The sequence below is a fragment of the Lissotriton helveticus genome, chromosome 11 (genome assembly GCF_964261635.1).
Source record: "Lissotriton helveticus chromosome 11, aLisHel1.1, whole genome shotgun sequence".
Classification (NCBI taxonomy): domain Eukaryota; kingdom Metazoa; phylum Chordata; class Amphibia; order Caudata; family Salamandridae; genus Lissotriton; species Lissotriton helveticus.
The window spans coordinates 836,083,896-836,107,859 of NC_136072.1; the positions used below are offsets into that span (position 1 = coordinate 836,083,896).

At 43.9% G+C, this 23,964-nt stretch overlaps 1 protein-coding gene across 2 annotated transcripts in view; it reads right to left on the reverse strand.

Moving 5' to 3' along the window:
• Positions 1-23,964, reverse strand: part of PROM2 (prominin 2) — a 464,577-nt gene that overhangs the window by 188,013 nt on the left and 252,600 nt on the right. For both annotated transcript variants that reach the window (XM_078667029.1, XM_078667028.1), the window contains exons 5-7: positions 21,350-21,413; positions 20,177-20,266; positions 18,606-18,805 (exon numbers count right to left, since the gene is read on the reverse strand). In XM_078667029.1, coding sequence (XP_078523155.1) covers positions 18,606-18,805; positions 20,177-20,266; positions 21,350-21,413 — 354 coding nt within the window. The remainder of the gene's footprint in view (positions 1-18,605; positions 18,806-20,176; positions 20,267-21,349; positions 21,414-23,964) is intronic.

A 23,964-nucleotide genomic window follows, 5' to 3' on the forward strand; every position in this document is an offset into this window, starting at 1 on the left:
TCCCAAGAAGATTATCAAAAATTGGTTCCAAAAGTGCGAAATGCCAAAAATGTTGGGAAGCAGACGTGGACGATGTACATATGTTCTGGAGATGTCCGTCAATACAAAGCTTTTGGAAAAATGTCGGTGTGACGATCTCCAGTATTGTGAGGTTTGAAGTTAAGGTGAGTCTTTCACAAGTAATTTTTGGTATGACCCCGGATGAGGAAGTCACGATCCAGATATCTAAAAATCACAAAATGTTAATGTTTGTACTCTTTGTATTTGGCGCACAGGGAATTATGTATAAAGTGGATCTTGCCTGTTTCCCCACTCGAGTGTCAATGGATCAACTCAATACATAGGTTTGCAAAACTAGATAGAGCTATACGTGTAACTAAGAAAACTAAATTCTGGAAGATTTGGGATGAATAGTGTAAAAGTAGATAATCGTAAAAACTCCCAAGGATACTTCTATTTGAAAGTTGAATTCTCCATTTTTCATTCTATTTTGTGTCTCTCTTTTTTTTTCTTCATTTTTGTTAAGTCCTATGATTACATTGGTAGCCGCACAGGCCAGGAAAAGCCCAAATGGTATGAACTGAAAATCCTGGGGCAGAGCTTTCTAAAGGACCTGTAACAATGAAGAGTAAACGGGAGGGAGAGAAGCGAGGTCCAGGGTTCAGGTGGGACGAGGACCCGATTTGTGAAGAAAAATCACATGTCCTCTCTAAAAAGAGTGATCGGGTGTCCGTACTCTGGAGAACATTGGAGCAGGTATCGAGATAGCATCGGCTATTGCCGCTCTCTCGTTTCTTCCTCTCGTCAAAACTCTCAAATATATAAGGGCTAGACACAAATGAGGACAAAAAAATAAATAAAAAAAATAATAATAATGTATGTCTCATATTAATAACTTCTCGTGCATCTGAGCAACGTTTGTACTTACTTTGTCGGGGGTCCACACAGATCTCACTTCTTCAGGAGCCACCCGCTGCTTGCTGTTTCAGTGCTTTACTTTTATGCCATAGCCCCACAGTTGCTGCACCAATGCGAGGCGCAAAAGATTCTTGTGATCGGTCAGAGGTTTCATACTTAATTACTTAAATGGGAATCCCGGTCGCCTCTTTTAAAGGAAAATGGGTTGTAATCGATTGTATACGTCCTTTGGAGTACTTCAAAGGCTAACCAATGTAAAAGTTAAACAGGCCTTGGTATATATGCAGACACTCAATACTGCACACAAACCCGAAGTGGCACAAGCACCGAGACCCTAATTCACACTGTGCTCTACTTCAAAGCAGGTGTTTTCTAAAACTTTAGTTTGTTTAGTAATGTTTATCCATCCAGACTAGTATGCATTATCAATCCACGCAGTCCCTGGTCAACTCACTTACATCCTGCCATCCTACAGATCATCCCAAACACTTCTTGGATCCCCTTAGTGACATCCTACACCCTTTGGTTATGGAATACTGAAGATGATTAGGAAAATTCTCCCCCTGCTGTCTTTCAATGCCAGGAGACTGCTGGTTCAAGCGCTGATTCTTTCACGACTTGACTACGGTAACGCTCTCTATTTAGGCTCCCTGTGCTCAACGATTAAAAAATTACAGACTGTGCAAAATTGTGCAGCAGGCCTCCTCATGCAGATCTCTAATAGGAAATCTGCAAGATCGTCAATCGCCTCTCTCCATTGTCTTGCAGTTGCAGAAAGAGTTCAGTTTACAGCTCTATGTGTCGTCCATAAGTCTTTATCTGTCAAGGATCCTCCAATTCTCCGGTCTATCTTCTCTCCCTACTGTCCTAATAGGTCCTTGCGTTCTGGGAATAAACACATGGCAGCAGTTCCCAGGATAAACAGGTCTCAGAGTGGGGGACAACTGTTTTCATACAACGCGTGGAAACGTTGGAACCAGCTACCTAATCATATCCGCCTTGAGGATGATTACTTGTCCTTTCAAAGACTGCTTAACACCTTTCTGTTTCCTTGATGTTTAGTGGTAGTTCTGTGATGGCTCTGTTCCTAGCGCTGGGAGGCCTTCTGGTAACCATGCGCTTTATAAATGCAAATTCATTAATTCATTAATTCATAGGGCCATGCGGTAGCCTCCGATTAGGTACAAAGCCTGCCGATTTGCCCTCAGCCCTTTAGCGGCATGCTGGCTACACATGGGCAAACACCAGCCTCCTGCGTCGTGTCCCCATAGGCCGTTGGGGGCCAGAGGATGGTCAGAGGTGCTGGGCTAGCCAGCACACGTAGAGCAGTGGCATCTGTTCTTGCAACCAAGGAAAGAGGTGGGCGGGAGTGGTTACCACAGGGTTAAGGGCGTAATTCCACAGGTGCCAACCAGAGAGTAGAGTGGGCAGGTTAAAGCCGCAGGGTTGGCCTAACCTAATGCGACTCCTCTCAAACTTAGGAGTAAGTCCAGAGAAATCCTATGCTTTATAAGTGATGCGATAACGGTGTGCTGCTCAGAGTGGGTGAGTCTCTGGGTGGTGCTTTCTCATAAAAGTTCCTTGAGTTAGGGTGAGTAAGGCCATAGACTCTTGCTCGGTAGGATATTTTCAATTTCTGGTCATGAAATGGTTCTGCACTCTGTTAATAATGCGGCGTGTTCTCCTTGGGATGGGGGCAGGTGCAAACAGGCTTGACAAGGTATATATTGCTTCTGCTGGTCAAATGATGAAAAGTGAGCATGGCAAAGGGTTCTGTCTCCACCTCGCTCAACACAGCAACTTTGTATGTAATGATTGCAGACAAGACAGAGATAGGTTGCTAGTATCTCTGCAGTGTGGTTAACGTGTGGTTTCCTCTATTTCTGTTAGCATCTACGGGGCCAGGTACCTATCCTTCGCTATCCTCAGTAGTAGGTAGTGCTGACATGGTGCCAAAGCGTGCAGGCTCATCCACGGGAACCTGGTGACACAGGAGGTATTCCGTGCCCTCAGCTAACTTCCAAAAACTGCGAAGCGTAACAGCACGGACTGGGCATTTCAGAAGTTGGCTGCTGGTCCGGAGAAAGAGCAGCAGCCAGATATGCCTGCCCCCAAGCTGCAGTGAAAGGTCCCAGTGCGCTATAGGGACGGGCAACCTGAGCCGCTGGAAAATCCCAGTGTGCAAGCACCACCAGCATCCAAGGGTGTGGGTGAGTCAACCACACAAGACCCTACGTCCTGCAGCACAGACCAGGCAACTGGAAGTCCGGTATTCAACACAATTTTTGGCGCGGTTGAAAAGACCATAGTGGTGATCGCCCCTACAGAAGCAAGTGGGGGTTCACAACAGGTAGGGGTGATCCCATCAGTGACACAACTTGTAGGGGGTACTTATTCCCCACAGGGCCCCTCAGCATTGGGAGAGGCACCAATGGCCTCACCGCTAGTCCCAGCCTCGCAGTTTGGATGGATGGGTCCAATAGAATCACAATCAACGGGCCATGCAGTAGCAGCAAGGGTCCAAGAGGGGTGGCAGCGCAAGTATGGGTGCAGACGGGGTTTCCCCAGTGACCACGGGGGCAGGTACAATACAGTTTCCACCCATGGTGAGTCCCATGATTTCTGGGTCCACTTGACGCACCCTTCAGCAATTGCATAGCATGTGCCTGCAGGGATACAAGAGAAGATTTATAAAGGTGAGTGTATCAATATTTATGACTTAACCCATTCCCTGCGGGGCTAATTCCCCTGCTGCGCTGGGGGGAGGGGGGGCTCGTGCAGCGCCGCGGTGCTCATGACAAGCTCGGCTCGTCATGCAGCATGGTGGCGCTGTGCTCATGACGAGCTGAGCTCATCATGACCACGCCCGTTCCAATGGAACGCCCAGCACAGCAGGGGAATTATTCCCGCGTGGGGGCGACGCAATGGTCATGACAAGTTCAGCTCGTCATGAGCACAGCACGACCGTGCTTCATGACGAGCTGAGCTCGTCATGAGCACGCAAGGGGTTAATTAATGCAGGGCTTGTCCCAGGCAAGGCCAGGTTGGGGAAGGAGAATGAGCAGAAGCCTACGAAAGTGTGGCTGGAATGGTCCCTCAAAACCTGGGTGACAGGGCTCTCAGTTATTTGATTATATGTCCCTGATACACGGGGTGGCCTCAGAGTTCGAAGGTTCTGCCTGGCACTAATATGGTGTTAAGTTTATACAGAAGAAAGATGATTGCTTGTGACCAGAGGGAAATTAATATTTGGCATGCTGAGTTCAACAAGCCTGTCATCAGCATAACCTGTGCAGTCCTATTGGTTTGACAAAAGCTCTGGGGACAAAAAACAGGCTTGCCTGCAGTTCAAGAGGGAATGCACCAAGGATTCAGCATGTAGGTTTAAGCACCTCTGCTCCTTTTGTTGGATTCAAGGACACCCTGAGATTAAGTGCTTTAAGAAGCATGGGAAACAGAGAGAGCAATCCGTCCTAAAAGGGAGTCAGCCCAACTAACATTAACAAACTCTCATCACCCATTCACTTCCACGTACAGCAGGTTTAATAATGGTCAGAATGTTGTGGAGGCTTGGTGCCCCATTGCCACAGACCTAATCACTGCACCCCTGGCACCCAAGACCAAACGTATGTATGAGAAGGCTTCGCAGGCCCACAATTCATCCTTTAGTTCTGGTAACTCAACAGAGAGGTTTACTCCAGAAGAGGTGCTGTTTTTTATGGCTAAATAGAGGGACGGGGTAAATCACTGTCATTAATTTGGGGGCAGTTGTCTGCAATCATCTGCTTTGCAGGATTGAAAGGAGTTAAGTATTCTACTAAGGACATTAGGGTGCGGAAGGCCATTAGTGGATGGGAGCACTTGGCCCGGCTGTGGAAGATGGCAGGAGGCTTATTGATGTGGCTAGGCTAGCAAGAATAGCGGGGATGTGGCATCAGATTTGCCTGTCACAGTAGGAAGTAAAAATGTTCAGTTTTGCATAGTCTCATGCGTTCTTCAGCGCCTTTTGCAGTTCAGAGTTGGTAGCTTCCTTAAAAACAGGGGGTAGGGTTTTTGGGTTCTCAGATCTGCTCCTGGAGGGAGGTACTCTCCACATGAGGGTCAGGAGGTCACACAGACCCCTTGGGAAGGGTACATGGGTGAACCTCCACACTGCCCCGGGCAACTATTATTGCCTAGTGCCTTTGATATGGGATTTCCTGCTATGGCGACCAAGGGGTGGATCCTCCAGGCTGTTAGTGCACTATGACGGGGCACAAATTACCCCTTTCCACTTCACTCGGGTGTGTAGGTGCTCATTGCTCTTCCTGGGCAAGTAGTCATCCCTTTTTAGCTCTAATTTGTTCTCTATTGGAGGAGCCACCACAGCAGCAGTGATGGGGCTACAGGTGGAGGCCGTTAAAAGGATGGGTCAATGGCGTGCAGCATGTTTTGAGCGTTACGTGCAACCACATCCGGTCTAGTTGGGGGAACCGGAAGGAAGGGTCTGCTAGCTATGTATATAACACCAGCAATTCTCTCTCTTTTCAGTTTATTAGGCGGGCCAGTTCTTGGTGCAGACATTCCTTTATTTGCAGAGCAGCTCAGCAGTTTCACAGTTCCAGCCTTGAAATGGCCCAGTTGGATGCAGGATTTATGCACCACTGGATGGGTATTGGGGGGCTTAGTTTGCAGGACCTCTATGGGTATCTTAGGCTGGCCTTGGAAGGGGGTGGATTGCCCGTACCAGTCATTTTGGTCATGCAAGCAAGGGGGGAATGATATGATTCCATTAGGTAGACGGGGAGTGAGAGAAGACTTGTCCTCCACTATGTCTAGGATAAGAAATCACTTACCTGCAACTTCAATACTGTGGTGGGGCGTCATTCCTCAGGCAGTCTGGTATAGGAGTGGGCCGGTTAGAGCCATGAATGAGTCAGTGAAAAAAATGAATCATTCAGTCCAAAGGATCTTGACAGGTTCCACTACGGGCATATTTCGGCACAATTTGCTCCAGTTAAGTAGGGTGGAACTGTTTCACTGTGAGAGGGTTCACTTGTCTGTCAAGGGCCAAGAGCTTTTTATCCAGACTGTACTTGGGGTAATCACAGAGCTCAGTCAGTGTCGTTGGGGGGAGGATGAGTGTGCCAGTAAGCTTCTCACCCTGTGGCGGGTCTCTGGCAGATAATAATAAATGGAATACACAAGAATGGAGATTCTGAGACTGGACTGACCCCATGAGGGGGGTATGATTTGTGTGTACACCGGGCATGAGGGGGAGATGGACTGATCTGCAGTGGTCCTGAACTCTCCTGCCCTAACCCATGATGCCTGGACTAATTGGAACTTTGGGGAGACCAGTGCGCTATGCGGCGCCCTGGATTTCAAGTGGTGGAATGATCTTCCTGGCAAGGCTTCATAGAAGGGTGCAGCAGGGTTTTGCTTGTGTGTCCTGGATGGAACCGGGAGAGGGCTGTCCCACGTTGGGGCCGTCTGGCACACTGCGTGCAGTGGATGTCGCAACAAGATGGGCTTGATGTACCTAGAATGGAAAGTTGATATTTTAATGTTGTACTCATCTTCCTTACTGCCTTTTGATGTCTATGAATGTTTGTTTTGCAAACAAATGCACAAATATTAGGAATACTTATCTTTCTCGTCTTGGCTCATGGATAACCTTGTGTGATGTACATAAAAGGCTACGCCTTGGACAACTGTAACATGAATCTAATCATTTTCTTGACCATTGCAGCAAAGCGAGGGGGGGTTCGTGGGAGACAAAAGTGACACGTTGTGCACATACTATGAGCAGGTGCCCCTCACACCTATAGGTGGTCAGGGGCCGGAGCCCCACCTTGCACAGGAAGTGCAGGTGTTGTGGAGTGGGAAGTCAGTAACGTCATCTGGCAGCAGTATCTTGTCAATGACCCACCCACACACCCTGAGAGACTGAAGGGTCCCTGGCAGATAATAATAAATGGGGATACACAATAATGGACATTCTGGGACTGGACTGACCCCATGAGGGTGTATGATTTGAATGTACTTGTAGCAGGTGGGGTGGACTGACCTGCTAGTGGTCCTGGGCTCTCCTGCCCTAACCTGCGATATCTGGACTGACTAGAACTTTGGGGAGGCTGCCTGTGTTCAGGTACCCCGGTGGGCCAGTGCGCTATGCAGTGCCCTGGAGTTCAAGTGGTGCAATGATCTTCCTGGCAAGGCCTCATTGAAGGGTGCAGCAGGGTTTTGCAAAGGTGTCCTGGATGGAACCGGGAGAGGGCTGTTGCGCATTGAGGCCTGGATGTGCCTAGAATGGGAAGGTGATATTTTAATGATTTGCTCATCTTCTTTACTGCCTTTTGATGCCTATGAATGTTTGTTTTGTAAACAAATGCAAGAATACCAAGAATACTTCTCTTTCTTGTCTTGGTCTATGAATAACCTTGTGTGATGTAAATCAAAGTCTACGCCTTGGACAACCATAACATGAATTTAATATTTTCCTTGAGCACAGCGATGGGAAAGAGGGGGTGTCCGCGGGAGGTGTGAGTGGCACTTTGTGCACGTACTATGAAAGCTGAATATGCTGTGGAATAAACCTGCTCTAACCACTGGTTTTGTAGGGCTGCTTCCTCAGCCCTAGAGCATTGTTTATTGTAGCAGTGTGGTTTGCTCGTCCTTCTGCTCAAATATGCTTAAACATTATTCCTCTTAGGTATGTTGCTTAGGCCCGAGACATTGCATTTCAGAAACCTATAATCTGTAGGTACCTCCTGCATATCAAGATAGTCGCTTCAAGAACATGCGCAGCAACCACACTGTTCCACCCATAGTATCTAAGTTACCCGCTCCAGTCCCTACTGATGCTTGAGGCAGCCTCTACTGAATAAACAGAAAAAACAATCTCAACACCGTTTATCCAGGACAGTGAGACAATTGTCTCCCATCCAAATCAAACTCTATTTATCTGTTTCTATATTTGCATACTTCTCCAGGCCTGTGACATAATTTGAAGAGTTGCACCCTATCTGGGCAGCCATCTCCCAACTGAGTCTATACTCGCGATGGGCCACCCCATCTTGTCTCCTGGCCACCTCTCTACTGGGTTTGCCAAGATCGAAGTCTGGGATGTTCCTCTCCTCCAGCACTTGTCAGTATTTGAGAATCTATCTATCTCTACACCTCCTGTGGGCATGTGAGGAATTTTACTTCTTTAGCCAATTCTACTTCTTTAGCCAATTCTACTCTAAGTTTTACTGGGAACATCTTGTACTCCCATTGGACATAACAGTTTTTTGGCTGCAACAAATGACTACGCCCTCTGCTGCTGAACTGCAGCAGGGAAGTCCGGAAACAGAATCATTTTGCAGTTTTTTGCCATATGTTCTCCCTTGTCTCGTGCTTAATGCAGGATATAATCCCTGCCATGGTAGAGAGGAGCTCGGTATAATTGACTATCACAGATGAAGTATATCACTTGATTGTATGTCTTGCATTAAGAATTGTCATGGTAAAACTATAAAATGCCGAAAAAAATATGTTTAAAAAAAAAATGGTAGAGAGGAGCTTAGCAACCAATGGTTGCTCTGTGGTCAGAGGGGGGTGGTATTGTTGGGACTCTAGGAACCCATTTGAATGCAAAGAATTGGGACAGACCCTCAAGATAGGATCAACCATGTGCCTTAGTCAGTTCTCCAAGACTGTAACCACATATTTCCCTTCAATGCACTCAGGAAGGGTCACCACTCTGAGTTTATTCCTTCAGGCCCTCCCCTTCCCAAGTGTAGCCCTGTATTCAACAATGCAGATCCTTTCAATAGGGTCTTGCCATTGCCCCAACAAAGATCCCAAGGTCACCATCTCATGCTCAATTTTTATAATTGGTCATTGTGCAGTAGATCAATATCTAATAAGTCCATTTTATGTTCATGGGAACCTCTTAAGTGTTTTATAGCAGCTAGGATAGAGTCAAGATTATTTACTTGGACCATGTTGCTACCATTAGCATTAGGCAGTCATTTCTCAGTGTCTTCTGCTGGAAAGTTGTTTTCTGATTATTGCTCCAGATCTGTGGTTTGCTTTTTCATATGCTGTCGTACTGTCTTAAAGAATATATTTAACTACAGCAAAATAGATTAAAAAGGGACCATGTTTGGTCAAACAGCATTATTTACCAGCATAGACAATACCTAGCCCTTATCAACAAAGCAAGTAAGCAAGGGCACTCACAGCTCCCAGTTGATAACATTTTAGGTATGATTGCAGGGTTTCAGTCCACCACAGTGCAATGAGCAGTTTGCATGGGCACCTCTATCAGTGACTATGGTTGTGATTGAAGAGTTTGTGTGCAAGATTGTGTTCAGACAATAAGTATAGGGGCTGGGCAGGGAGTGCTCTACAGGTAACAATTCACTTATGTCAGCAGAAAAAGGCAGTACCATCATCAAGTAGACCTATGTATTGGTACCCTTTGAAAAGCTATATGCGTCAGGTGCGCTATTACGCCGCAGAAGTAGCCTGCCCCTGGGTTGTTTAGACCTCCAAAGATAGATTAGAAGGGAGGGCACACAATATCTTCACCGGCCACCCACAGGATGATTTCCCTGCCCAATTGAGTCTGCCATCACCAACCACTGATCCTACCTCCAAGTCTGTCCCAGGATCCATGTGGAGGAAATCAACACATCCACACAATGTTCCAGTGCTTACGTTCAGTTGGTTGTCTCGCTCTGTGGCCTCAGCTGGGGCCTTTAGCTCATGCCTCCTCCACAGAGGAGGGAGCCGCCTAGTCTCCTGCTGGTTCTCAACTGGCTCCAGTCATACCTCTGTCTTGTCCCATCGCAGGGCTAGGTTATCGCCGTGCTCTGCCGCATGCCACTCATTAGAATATGGCAGCCACCATCTAAGTCAGCCCTCACGGCCGCTGTGATAAAACCAGGAAAGTATTGTTTTCGCAGCTGGGGCAAGAACCCCATCTCATCAGTGACCTGAGGGTAGTTTTATATACATATGTGTCAAGAGAAAGCCGAGCTGAAGTCATGAAACCAGACTGTGACCACAATTGGCCAAATTCATTTTCCATTCTGAAACAATACTGGCTATCAGTATAGAATGTCATATTCAATGTACTGACTATGCAGCAAGCTCTAGTTAAGACAACCATGTCAGCCACTTGCGCAGAAGTTACTTTGCACACAATATATGTCAATGTGCAAACTGTATATGCTCCTTGAAGAATTCCCTCGACTTCTTTCAAACATGGGCCATCCACAAACAAAACCAAATCAGCTCAATCAAGGGGCACATCTTGAATGTCAGGTCCTGGCCTAGTACACAATTCTGTTCAGACAGTTATGATCCTGCTCCTATGCATTTCATTGTTATCATTTTTGAAGTCGTAAGAGTTGCAGGATTTAATATACCACATCTTAGTTGACCTGTCATCCGTTAGATGTTGAGTTCTAGTTTGGGAAGAAAGAGCCTCCATTGAATGAGGCACTAGCACAATCAATGTGCGACTCATGACCAGCGCCACTGGAATTATGAGGCAGAGGATAGCCAAATTATGCTGCAGGGTTGAGTAAGTTATGTGGCAAAAAAGGCAAATTATTCGGTGGAGTAAGGTACATTTTATGATAGCATTACGTCATTATTTTGTCATTTTTTCATTTGTTAACATTGTCTGAGCATTAGTTGCTCCTAATTTGTTCCAGTTTAACCCTCAAATATAGCAATAAGCAACCAGAAAGGGGACCAGTTAAGTTTGGAAAGGGCCTTCCACTGCACAGAAACATGGCGCTGCGCTTTTAGTAACTTTTAAACTGTTTGAGCTGGAAACAATTTTCTTTGTTATAATCTGCAGATTATGCAGCAGTTGGTGGATAATCTGGCAAATGTGGCAAAGCTATAAGTGTGCGCAGAATACAGCGGCTGCACAATCACATAATTCCAGTTGCCCTGCCCATCACAAATGAATCACTCTGAGCAATAGCAACAGCTGTAGCAGCTACAGATCTAAAACCCCCAGGTAAAGCAATGGCAACTGGATCTAGAGTTCCAGAAAATTATGCAACAGGTCTTTTCTTATACCCTGTTGTGTATTAACAGACCGCGCGCACCCTTTGTTTTCATAACAAATTAAACACAACTTTTTTTCATAATCTGGCATTCCTAGAGTGGGTGCAAAACACAAGGTGTGTCTTAGCTCCAGGAAGGCTTGCATATATGTTCATCATCCAAAGGAACCAGATCAGTTACATCCCTATGAGCCAGTCTCTGTAATGATTATGCAAATAAATACAGCAGTAGCCACCCTTCCTAGAAACCCCCTCACTTTCTGTGTAGTTGATGAATTAATTCTCAAAATTGCAGAAATGGGATTTATTTAATTGTACAATATTTTAATACATAAGTTATGTGTATGTGTGTAGCTATATATCAACACTAATTTATATTTTAAAATATTTTAAATAATTTAATTTACTATATTTCCTATGGGGTCTTATTTTAAGTGCATATCTCCATTATTCTCGATGGGAAAGTGTTGCAATACTAGTGGTTAGCCATGTGTAGTACTGGGCTCACTACAAAAGTGCAAGCTAACACAATAGTGCGGTTTGTGAATATAGAAAAGTGGTGAAGTTACTCAAAACTGTAAATTTACTGAAACGTGAAGTCTGTGAATCAGGACCTCAATCTACAATTTCTCTTTCAATGTCCCTCTTTACCATATCTGTGACAAGCTCCAGCTCTCATGCACTTTTGTTAGCATTATTATGACATGAGAGGGCTTTGTGCGGAAAGGATTTTGCATCCGTCTTTGCAATATGCACAAGACCCACTGAGGAAAAGGAAATCTGACCACAGCTTAACATATACTTTTGACGATGATTCATTTGATGAACTGAATAAAACCCTGATGAAGTCACATTTTGCGGCCAAATCGGGTTGGCTGGGCTGATGTTGGAGTATTACTAAATGCTTCAACTAAAAGAAAACTTTGGATGGAAACACAATTTCATGGCACCTACTTTAGTGGATGTTTGAAGGACTGTATTTTTACATGGGATGAGGTTTTCAAGAAAACGCGGCAATATCAACTCATTCTACAAAAATGTTTTTGGACTCCTTGAACACCCTTTTTGTACATGGTTTGTTTATTAGGTATAGTCTCCGAGCAATAAGGCCATATAGAGGTTGAGGCCATTAAACTATACTGACTATGTGCAATAACACCTATGCGGCTGTTCTTCTGCCAATACTGCTCTTTCTCGTGGTTTCGTATTATGAAAACCTCTACCCGTTTCCGAAAAATTCCTCCCCCGTTCAGAGCACCCTGAAACTGTGCACCACCTCCATGAAGCGGCAATCCATGTAAACTTTTCCTTCATCAATTTCTTTTTAGACTTACTATCAGGGCTGGCTACAGGGCGGTGTGACCGGTGCCACTGCACTGGGCACTGGCTTTGGGGGACACCATGTTTTCCAATATATTGTGGATATAAAAGCATCTGCTGCAGCTTCTTTGCCTCCATCAATTTTAAGGCACCAATAAAAATGTCAAGATAACTCTGGCGATTGAATGGGTCTTCTGGAAAGAGATTGGAGTTTTGCCTACTGGAAGTTTTGACTCATCATAAGGTAGTGCAGAGGGTTAATATGCCTGCTGCAAATAATGTAAACTATGCAGATCACAGATGTGCATATAATGTAAATTGTTCAGTGGGTTACTGTTTCTTTGACAGAGAACCTTTTGTTTCTTGCAGTTTATAAGTTAAAATCCTGTTATAGAACAGTGACCTATTAACTGTCATCAAAGAGCTGCATACAGACTGCAGGGTATAGGTTAGAACATCATGTTTTCTTACGCAGTCTTTCATTATCCTAAAGTCACAGGTTTATTTGTGTAGAAATCAATTCTTATTAGTAAAGACAACCCCCAACCATGGTGTTACATTTTAAATTCTAAGTTTGTGCTTCTCCAGACCAAGTACTAGGGCCTTATAATGAGTCTGGCAGCTAATGACCGCCGGCCTCATGGAGGCGGACTCCTGACCACCCTATTACGATTAGGGTAGTCGGGCCACCCTGGGACCACTGCATCTGCCAGGGCTGGCAGTACTGAGGCTGCATATTGCGAGTTTCCTCACTGCAGCAATGTGAATGCACACAGGGGTGTACCACATGTGCCCCTCTGTGTGCATACACACCAGTACCAGCACGGCATGGACTGCAGCAGTCAATGCTGTGCAGGTACTGCCTTTGATGTTCCCATTGCGGTGCCTATTTCATCTGTGCCGACCTGGGTCTGCCAAAGAACTGCCCGTCAGACAGGAGAAAAAATCTGATCTGGCGGGTGGTTCCTCCACGTGTTCGGCAGTGCAGGAGCGGGCGGTCCCACTCCCTCACTACCAAGCCCATAATGAGGCCCTTAAACTATTCTGCCTTTGGCTAACATGTGACTCCTACACCTTGTTGTCCTCTGTCTTACATAACATTTCCTATACATGGATTTACACATGTGTGAATTATTGTCTCGGTGTAATGTGTGTGTGATGTAAAGTGGTCTGACACCCTAATCTGGCATGAGTGGTGCCATAAAACAAAAGAAATGCATGTGAGAGAATGGGTATGGAGACTTGAGGAGCACTAGGAAAGGGTGAAAGTGAGGGAATTTGTAGCGAAGTAGGCCATTGATGGTGCCAACAAAATTGTTGTACAGGGTACGACAAGCTCTAAAGCCGGCCCTCCTTACAATAATCACTACACTATTTCACATTAGCTAAAATCTCATCAATCGACTTTTCTGGCCAACACATCACTCCCTACCTGAGCTGTGTACTCAATTCTTATAGCAATCCCATCACAAAAACTGACACAAAACCTGACGCACCCTCCTTAGCTGGGTCTTCCATTCCACTGTATTGTCTGTAAATCTGCATCACTCTCTAATAATATGTATGAACCAATTCTTAAGCATTTTGTGTAATACTCATAATTTTGAACAATTGATAATCAAAAAACCTCAGCATATTTTTCCACAATCGCTAAAAAAGGTTCATAGCTCAAAGAACTCCTACATGGTTCTTAATCTGGTCACTTCACCACCATCTCACAGGAAATCCATAAATTCCTTGGTACAATGATCAAAAACAGTGCATCCATGTCTGCCCAAAATACCTTTTACAAATTATCAATTCTGTCCATATCTGCATATCATTTCTCATGTTCTTAAAGCTTTGGGAAGTTGTTTATAAAATCCCATATACCTTGTGTACCCCATGAACATGAACCTAATCTGGACCAGTCACTCCTGATACTTCTCTCACTCTGAAACCTCCTTCAGCAGTATCACACTCAAAGTGACTCACAACTTTCCTTCCTGGATTTCTCAGCTGCTTTGAAAATCCTTCACTCTTATGCCTTTTTACATTCTACCAATCTCCGATTAAATGCTCAATCCTCCTTAAATTGGCTCCTAAATGTACAATTGCCTCTTTCAGCATTTTGTCTTCTGCCATCACTGTTATATAAGGCTTGCAAATCCTTCTTTTGTATAAACCCACAACCATTTCATTAGCCACTCTCGCCAGTTTCTCACATGCACGGCAAGCTCGCTTTCTTGATTCCAAGCCATATAATTATCAGTTTTTGAATCAAAAAATTATTGAAATTTGCTGAACATTTTGAGCTGCCTTTGCTACCCACTTTCAATAGCTCCTAAGATCTCTTTTCTCAATTCTGATTCTTCAACCTCATTATAAGGTGGCAGTCACACCGTCAACAACTCATCCAACAACTCATCTTCTTCATCTTCATCACTCTTTTTCTCCTTATTTTTAAGCTTCTTTAATTTACCCTTTTCCTAATCCTCAATTATTACAGGGAATGGCCCATGGCTTCTAACACTTCATCAGGCGGTGTCTTTTTCTTCAAATACAACTTAGCATGCATTCAATGAAGTACAGTATTACCAGTTTGACTCTTCAACACCTGCTGTTCTTTCTGATTGGACCTCATATCCCATTTGTTTAATACTTAAAACTGTATAGGTCTTGGCTATGGATTCATATCAAGCAAGCAATGGCTCAAGTACACTAGGTTCTCCAATTAAAAAGTACTATTCTGTGGAAATTGTGGTTTTTGTTATCATTCTTAGTGGCCTTGTGCGACACTTCAAGTCATAAGCAAGTATGTATATCAACATTTACAATCTCCTCATGGGCTGGACTTCCAATTACATCTCCCCATGCGTCTTAGATTTTGACTTACCCAGATTTGCACCCATTACAAATTCACAATACACCAAATAATCAAACACAATATAACCACAAAACTATACATTTTCAAACACAATAATACATAAAATCAAATACAATAAACCTGTGCCTTTGTACTAAGAAGCAGGACGGAAAGCAAACTCACCACAAGAAGAATAGTACTTCAAGGCACTATGCAATCACGCACTGAGCCATGCTTTGACCAGATACAACCTACCCTGGAACCAGATTAGTCTACCTCTTGCTGTGCTTATAATAAACTACCACTAAACCTCAATAACTTAGTACTCATTCACATCTTTACTATGAAGGAAATAATAAAACCAACTTAAACTTGAACCTGGTGTCACGCCTTTTATAAACTTCTACATACACTATTACCTACCTTGTGAGTTCTCCAAAATAAAACATCTTTACATAAAATACTTAGTCTGAAGACAAAGAATAATATTTTAGCACTCACCATTGTACCAACAACCAACAATATACTGTGAATCGACTAAAATTCCCAAAACAGAATGTCATTCCACTACGCCTATGCAATGATCAAAGGCAACCCCTTGCAAATCAGATCGTGCTAGACACACCACCAAGTCATATTCAGCAACGCACTCTTCTGGATAGGATCGCCAGATCACCAACACCGGACCACTTCACCGAGAGCCTGTCTATGCATCACCAGTCCACTGGATTCTCCAGCATGAGTGTCTAATTAATTAGTAATTAGCCTCTAATTAATCTGACCACCAAATTCCCCACCAAAAACTGTTAATGCTCCAACCCAATTAACGTTTAGGAAGATCAGTTCTCAGGAAAAGGAGAATCCTGTCCTCAAATACTCAGCCTGGACCAGTTCTCGGTTTTGTAGATTTATTCAAATATAACGTTATCATTACAAAAAGCAAACCATAATACTTAGAATCAGAAGTCAATTCATTATAGATGCAAAATACCATGTGCCTTATGAAATAAATTAGCCACAGCACATTTAGCAATTAAATCAAAATAATAGTAATAAGCTATGAATACAAAAGACAATGCGCATCTAGCCTTTCTAAAATAATAAGCAGAATGATAAAAACTGAATGACATAACATTAACAAAGCATTGATAATGTTTTAGACCATGAAAGCACACAGATTAACAGCATGACATCACGTAAAGACGTGGTACTAACATGTTACTTGCATAGCAAGCCAATCATACTATTAGTTTTCAAACCAACCCAAACAACACCTACTTCCAAATGATTCTTTCTGACTGTTAATCACATGATTAGCTGCGCGAGGGAAATTATGCAAGAGAAATGAAATTTAACACAATGAACTGTTCTACACAGCCATAAAAGCAGACATAGCAACTGGACTTAGTAGAATAACCTTGCAGATGTTAGAACACACATCTCTGTGGCCAAGGAAGCTAGAGAAAAGACACTTTGTACATACAGAGATAAACAGTGGCGGAAGTTGAATTTTGAGGATAGTCTGAAAAACAATAAAAAACAATGCTTGTGTACAACATTTAAACAAGTACCTTCAGTAACGTAGCCTGGTACGGCCTAGTTATGCTAACTGAACCAAATCTACACTGAACATTATTATTCTAATAAAATGATCACCTTTCACTGTATTCTGTCCGGGATGAGAGATCTGTCCAAAATGGACAGAAGTCCTCTTCTCTGATTCTCAAAGAACAATTTCTTTCAAATTTAACATGTTATGGGTACTTTGATTAACTTGAATTTGTGGAATTGTGGCACTCTCTGATTCGCAAAATTATTACGCAGTATTCAAATGGCTATGGTGTAGGGTGCCAGTGGGTATAGCCCTCTGATCCAGGGCATGAACAGAACAGTGCGAAAAGATTCCGCCGTCTAGAATTAGAACGCGTCTGCATGCCACTGTGGGGTCACATAGATTTAGCTGGATCATGTAGGAATAGATGATTCTCCTGACAGAGGGCATGGTCCCGAAATGCATTGGGATTGAGTTAATTCAGGACTCATTGTGATCCCGTGGAGGCCCAATATGTTTTTTGACCGTGGAGTGTTTGCAGACAGCAGTGACACTGGAGGGGCCGTCCTAGGATAAGTCTTTTTCATGATAGGACAGTTATTGAGGCTTGGTTGTGTGCCAGAACATCATTAACAAAAATATTCTACAACATCAATATTGTGTCCTTGTTTACAATTAATCGCTCCCTTGGGTGTAGATTTCTATTATTATTATTACAACTAGTATTATTATTGTTATTATATTGTATTATTAAATTAGGCAAGATTTTTTTAAACGATATTTAGGAATACAATGGTCTTGTCAGGTGATATTTAATATTCTAGTACCATACCTTTCTTTTTTATTGTCCAAAAATAAACCACCACTTTGGGATTTTGTTTTTGGAAAACCATAAAAAGGTCAGTTAATCAAAGTAATGCGAAAATATTGAGCCTTCTAGAATTAGAACAGCGTCCCATTTAGGCACACCAAGGTCTGTAAAAAAAAGATTTCCGAAAATTGTGCACGCTGTGTGAAGTATTTATTTAACTCTTCATATTGGTATCACAATTTTTCATGTTCAATCATCAAACTTTTTTTGGCGTAAATCACAATGAGTCCTGAATTAACTCAATCCCAATGCATTTCGGGACCATGCCCTCTGTCAGGGGAATTTATCCATTCCTACACGATCTAGCTAAATCTATGTGACCCCGCAGTGGCATGCAGACGTGTTCTATATTTCTAGACGGTGCAATCTTTTCGCATTGTGCTGTTCATGCCCTGGATCAGAGGGCTATACCCACTGACACCCTACACCATATCCATTTGAATACTGCGTAATAATTTTGCGAATCAGAGAGTGCCACAATTCCACAAATTAAAGTTAATCCAAGTACCCATCACATATTAAATCTGAAAGAAATTGCTTTTCCCATGTCCATGAGACACATTTGGAAAACAATCCTCAACACACGTTGGCGATTCTAAAATGGTAGGGTCAGCTACTGCAAGGCCTTTGGAGGCAGTGGTTCTCCCTTCCCAGCTCCCGTGCAGGCAACTCAGCCAACAATACATGAAAGGCATATTTTTTTTCGTAGTGAAAGTTCTGGCCTGACCATCAGTTTACTATGCTAAGTATATGTGTCATAGTGCATTTACATTCTAAATCCATTATCACCTCCTAAAGGAAGCCTTAACTGCAGGACTTGCTATAATTGATGAGTTAAGTGTACAAAGGGTGTAACTTTGTTATCCAGTTAGAGTACAAGGGTATCTAAGGCACTGGAATGCCAGTGGTTAATGGTAGTACCCATCAGGGACCCTTCCCCTAAACTACAGACTCCCCCGGGACCTAGAAAGAGAACCCACATGTCCCTTTACATGTTCAACCCTTTCTGGTCACTCTTTTCCGACTTGCACCCACATCTCCTACCTTGCTGAAGTTGGCCACCAGCTCCAGGTCTGCCACCTGCCTCAAGGTCTCCACACAGGACACACAGTTGGGGTTGACGAGCAAAAGGTTGAGTTTCTGTCTTTGGTCACTGAGCGCAGTCTCCAGTTCTGCCTGTCTCTGCTGCACGTTCTGAGTCGTGTTCTGTAGGTCCTGCAAATATTTCACTGAATCCTGCAGGTCTTAAGCAAAAAAAGCAAGCACATCTGAAACCCTGTCCACATCACCCCTATGCTCCCTCTCTATGTCTTGGCTCTGCCTGGCTCTGACAAATATGAGACAGAAGACAGGTGAGCAATCACTTGAATGAGACATAAGACTTTATTCAGCTCTAGTCCACCCGTCCAATAGGCTGCGGAGCCAGATGACACAACATTCACCGCTACTGAATGTAACAGGAGTCTATTGTGGCCTTTCATCAAATATGTGGAAGACCTATTGTGGTTCTGTATCTGCAGGGGTGCAGCCTTTAGTAAAGGCGAAGCACTGAGGCAACAGACCACGAAGGAGGGGATGGATTCTGGAAAAAGCATGGACTTTATGGACTCAGGAAATAGACTGCAGTGGAGGGCACAAGTTCAGTAAATAGATGCCAAGGTTGGTGAGACAGTTGTGCTTTATCTATCGGTCCTCAGTTCATGAAACCTGTGAGGTGATAGTGCGCTTTATAAGTGTTTTAAATCAATAAAAAAGAAATAAAAAATTCGCAGGAGGTTATGAACTCCGGAAATAGACTCCACTGGATTGAGTCATGAAATTGACTCCACCAGATGTGATGGACTCTGAAAGCAGCGTTCAGGAAAAAGAGCACGGTGAGGTTATGGACTTAGGAAATAAGAGCGCTTTGGAGGTGATGGACGTGAAAGTTCTGGACTCAAGAAACATATGCCGGGATGTAATGGGCTCAGGAAGTGGACTTCATTGGAGATATTGGACTCAGAAAATAGAACCCAGTAGAGACAATTACTCAACAAAAAGACAATAGTGAATGGTATATACAGATTATGGAAACAGGAAATAGGCTGTAGTAGTGATTACATATTCAGGAACTAGATTCTACAGGAATTATTCTGCAGTGGAGGTGATGCATTCAGGAAAAAGAGTACAGTGAAGATTAGGGACTCAGGAAATAAACTGCATTTGGGGTGATGGACTCAAGAAACTGACTCCAGTGAAGGTTCTGGACCCAAGAAACTTATTTGAGAGGATTGTCTTTGGAAATAGACCCCATTGGAAGTTATAAACTCAGTAACTTCCCTTCTCCAAAGGTCATGGATTCAATAAAAGTGCTTCAAGGGAAATGGTAGCTTGTATGGACGTTTTTAGTTATTTTGCCTTGCAACCTTATTCTTTCTCTGGAGATATTCATTACCCCAAGCTTTTCCTAACCTGTCTGGGCAGGGAAGTCCCTATGCCTGCCACCTTGTGCTGAACATTGCCACCTTTACTCTGCCATGTCATAATATGATGACCTTGGTTATTCTTCACTGCAATACTCTCTGCTCTGTTTTATGATATGCTGAGCTGAGTCAACCTGTAAAGTGCTGTGTTACCTTGTGCTGTCTTCAGTGCACTCAGAAGCAGTGGTAAGACTGTGACGTTCACCTTTGAACTGAGTGAGTTGCCAATACTTTGTCCAGCAGCTGCAGATAAAGAAAGTGAAAGCATGTCTAATACATCTGACTCATTCTGATATGCATAATTCACATCCAAGTTGGGTGGCACACAATTAAACTTGTAGAACTGAACAGTAAATAGGATGGCTGGGGCACTGTACCTCAAGACATTTTTGTAATACATAAATAGTGAGCAAAAGGGTGATCGTTATATTTGTACAGTGGATAACTTAGGAAATTGGCAGAAACTATTACTAGCTTTAGGAATGCCTGAAAAACATAGGGGTGCCTTACAATGCCGGACTGACCATTTTGCCACTCTGTCATTTTCCTGGCAGGCTTATTTCAGGGCAGGATGCGGTGTCAAGGCCCAATCATGACCTCCCATGGCCACAGTCTACTCAGAGCCTCAGGTGTGGTGGGGTTGGTTTTACAGTTTTGCCAGGGCTGATTTTGAGTTTCACTCTGGTGTCCTGCATAATGATGGGGAAGTAATGGAAAGTGAGAGGCTATATAAGTTCTGCGGTGGGGATCTAGGTAGATAAATGATCTCAATGGGTGGGTATGGTCATCCTCATTTGACATACCATGTGTAGAGGATTTGAGGACCCAGTTTCTATATTTATCATGTAGGCGGGGGTGGCGGTTTGAGATCTTCCCAATAGCTGAGCTGCATCACAAGCTCCGCCTTTAGTACTTCCATTTAATAGTTGTGGTACCAATGGAATGGCTTTGCAAGGGCTGTCCAGTTGAGTGTGGCATCTTTGATCCCATTTAGACTAGAAGACTTCCGCCAAGAGTGCCATTTGAAACTTTGTAGGTCCTGAAAGAAAATGCTTTGAATGTCCCCCTTAAACAAAGAAGGCCTAACCTTAGAACACAAATACATGATAATATTTCTGCTAAGACATGGTAGAACTTCTGCCATTTTTTACTCATCTGAATCAGTTCCTGCAACTCAAGTGGGAACCATGCTTGGGAGAAAATGAGATACAGAGGTGACATCTCTAAATTAAAACAGTCCGCCCATCTTCCACTACACAGCCGTTTAGCACTGGGCTACCAAAAATATATGATCCACTAACTCTTTGATCCAGCCATTCTACTCACTTTTTAAGTCTTCAATGACCTTCTGCTTGGGAATAGAGAACTCTGACACGATGGTGTTCACAGCCTGCAATATAAAAAATCATAACAAGGATGTATTCAAAACTCGCAAAAGATTGTTGAATTGCAGAGGTAATCGACTCTGCTGTCACTAAGTCTCAGGCATAGCTATAGAGCACACATTCACCACAAGAGATCACTTAGCACCATTGTTGTCCAACCTAATGGTCCTCGTTAATCGACCAATGAAGGGTGAAAGATTGATTGGACCCACTGGGTTCAAACCTCTGACCACATGGTCAAAAACACAGATCCCTGTAATTGATACATATGTCCACTCAACCACCACACCCAACACAAAACAAATATGATTCAGTTTAAGGATCTGGCTTAAAGACTGATCACACAGAAGGATGGCTACCCTGCCTGGTCCACTGACAAGGACATGCAAGAGATCGGAAGAGGATTCGTAGATGTGAGGCACCACCCCAGAAAAGGATTTGGATATGGGGGGAGTTGTGAGGGAGTGTATCCTTCCTCAGTGACTGACCTGCTGCTGGCTCTGAGAGACGTCATACTTTTATTTGTCTTTACGTCAGCCTCATGATGCTGGGACACCTGTACACTTTAAAAGGCAGTCATGTCACTTTCAAGTTTTTTTTTTCACTTTGCTTGTTTTATCTTTTTAGCATTGTTGAGACGGAAAAGTCCTTTGCATGGTAAGAGAAGTGTTCCCCTGCCCGGAGTGCTGAACTGTACGGTTGCCCGGATCCTTAATGCTAATTTTTGTCATAGGCAAACACGGATCATGCATGTGCACCATGACATAAGCCTGTCTCATGGATTGTTAGATGAAGAGACGCACTCGGAGTGCTTCCCTCATTGTGGTGGAAGGCTACTGCCTACACCGGGATATAAGCAGCACAATTGCGTTGGTGGCAGCATACTTCAGTAGCAGTGAAACAGACCTTTTTACCTTGTGTCACTGGAGTGAGGCCTACTAGCTCAATTACCTTTTTAAAAATTATACTGCTGTGTTGTTAACTCACCCTTGGCCTACATCAGGTAGATGTGGAGTGCTGCATAACGCAGGAGTGGTGACTCTGCGTTGGTTGTATGTGTGCCTGGTATGAGTACAGTACAAGGATGGTGCAGTACTGTGTAGTAAATGTGCAGTTAGTACATTTGCAGGTTGCATGTATGCCTGATAGAAATTCAATAAATGAGATATGTAGTGTTGTGCAGTGCAGTACATGTACAGGGAAAGCATGGGCTGGGTGTATGTGTGTTTGCGTGAAGTACAATATGTGAAGGGTGAAGAGTTGTGCAGCGCACATAGTGAGTATGTGTGCTGGCAGTGCAAGTGTTTTGAAATAAGCACACCCTGGCTGAATATAGAAAAGCCATAGTACTGAACAGTGTGCTCAGATTGAGTGTGTACATTGAATGCATGTGTGCAGGTAAATGTATAATGAATAGATGTATTAGTGCTGTACAGTGGGTGTGCTGAGAGTGTACACTGAGTAAATGTGTCTTCAATATTACAGTGTATGGGGAACCCTGGGCTTCATTTCGGGAAGCTCTGGCTTGCCCGGTGAAGACATGAGGAGAGAAATCTCACCAGACAGATTTGTATATTGCTGCATGCCTGTGATCTAGGTGGGGACACAAAGAGTGAAAAGGAGGAGACACCCTTTATATTTGAAAAGGCAGCTCTTTGATTCTGTGATACATCACAGGAAAGGCGCCTGGAAACATCTCAGGAAGAGAGATGGGTCTGAAAAGAGAATCATAAAGAGTTGGGTTGGGGTCTGGGAAGAACATTTTGATGCACATAACACTGTGGCTGACATATATATTGTGAACAATCAGCTTCGAAGTCATGCCTGCTGTGGCAGAACTCTATCAAGAAGGAAGATGAATAGAAGTACCCACTTCAAAAGAAGCAGAATCCCAATCTTCAAAGACCCAGACCCAAATCACATTTGGGGTTTGGAAAAGGACTATAAGAAGGAGAAGTTGAGTCCCCAGAAATGTGTCATCTTCCAAGCAGCCAGATAGGCTGTGTGAGAAGGGGAAGCTCTGCATTACTTCTGCATTTAAACAGGAGTGTGAGACAAGGACTGCTAGTCTCCCTGATGGGTGAGGGGACATCACCCAGGGAAACCAGGACCACCTGCCCTGGAGCATGAGCACCTGCCTGCTTGTCAAGGCCAGTGTGCCCTGTGTAGAAGAGGAGAGTGTTGGAGGGAGTGAGGATGTGGGGAGTCCTACAGCAAGGACTCCCTGTGCAAGCTGTGAGGATTCAGCTGCACACCAATCAGGCCATAGCATGTGTGCAAGACTATTTTTGATGACGCCCATATGCCAGGAGAGGGCTACTGTAAATGGTGCCAAGTATCAAGAGCTGAATGGAGGGCAGCGGGGCCTCCTTGCAGTGACCCTGTATGCCACAGGGGGCGCTTGTAACTTAATAGGGCCAGAGCATGAGACTTTTGGCCTCTGTGTGTAGAGTGATTGCACTGAATAGTCTGCACCCGATAGTGAGCAACAGGGCAATCCTGTATGCCAGAATGGACAGTCGGTTTTGCTGTGGCCAACTATTTGGCACCTGGCTG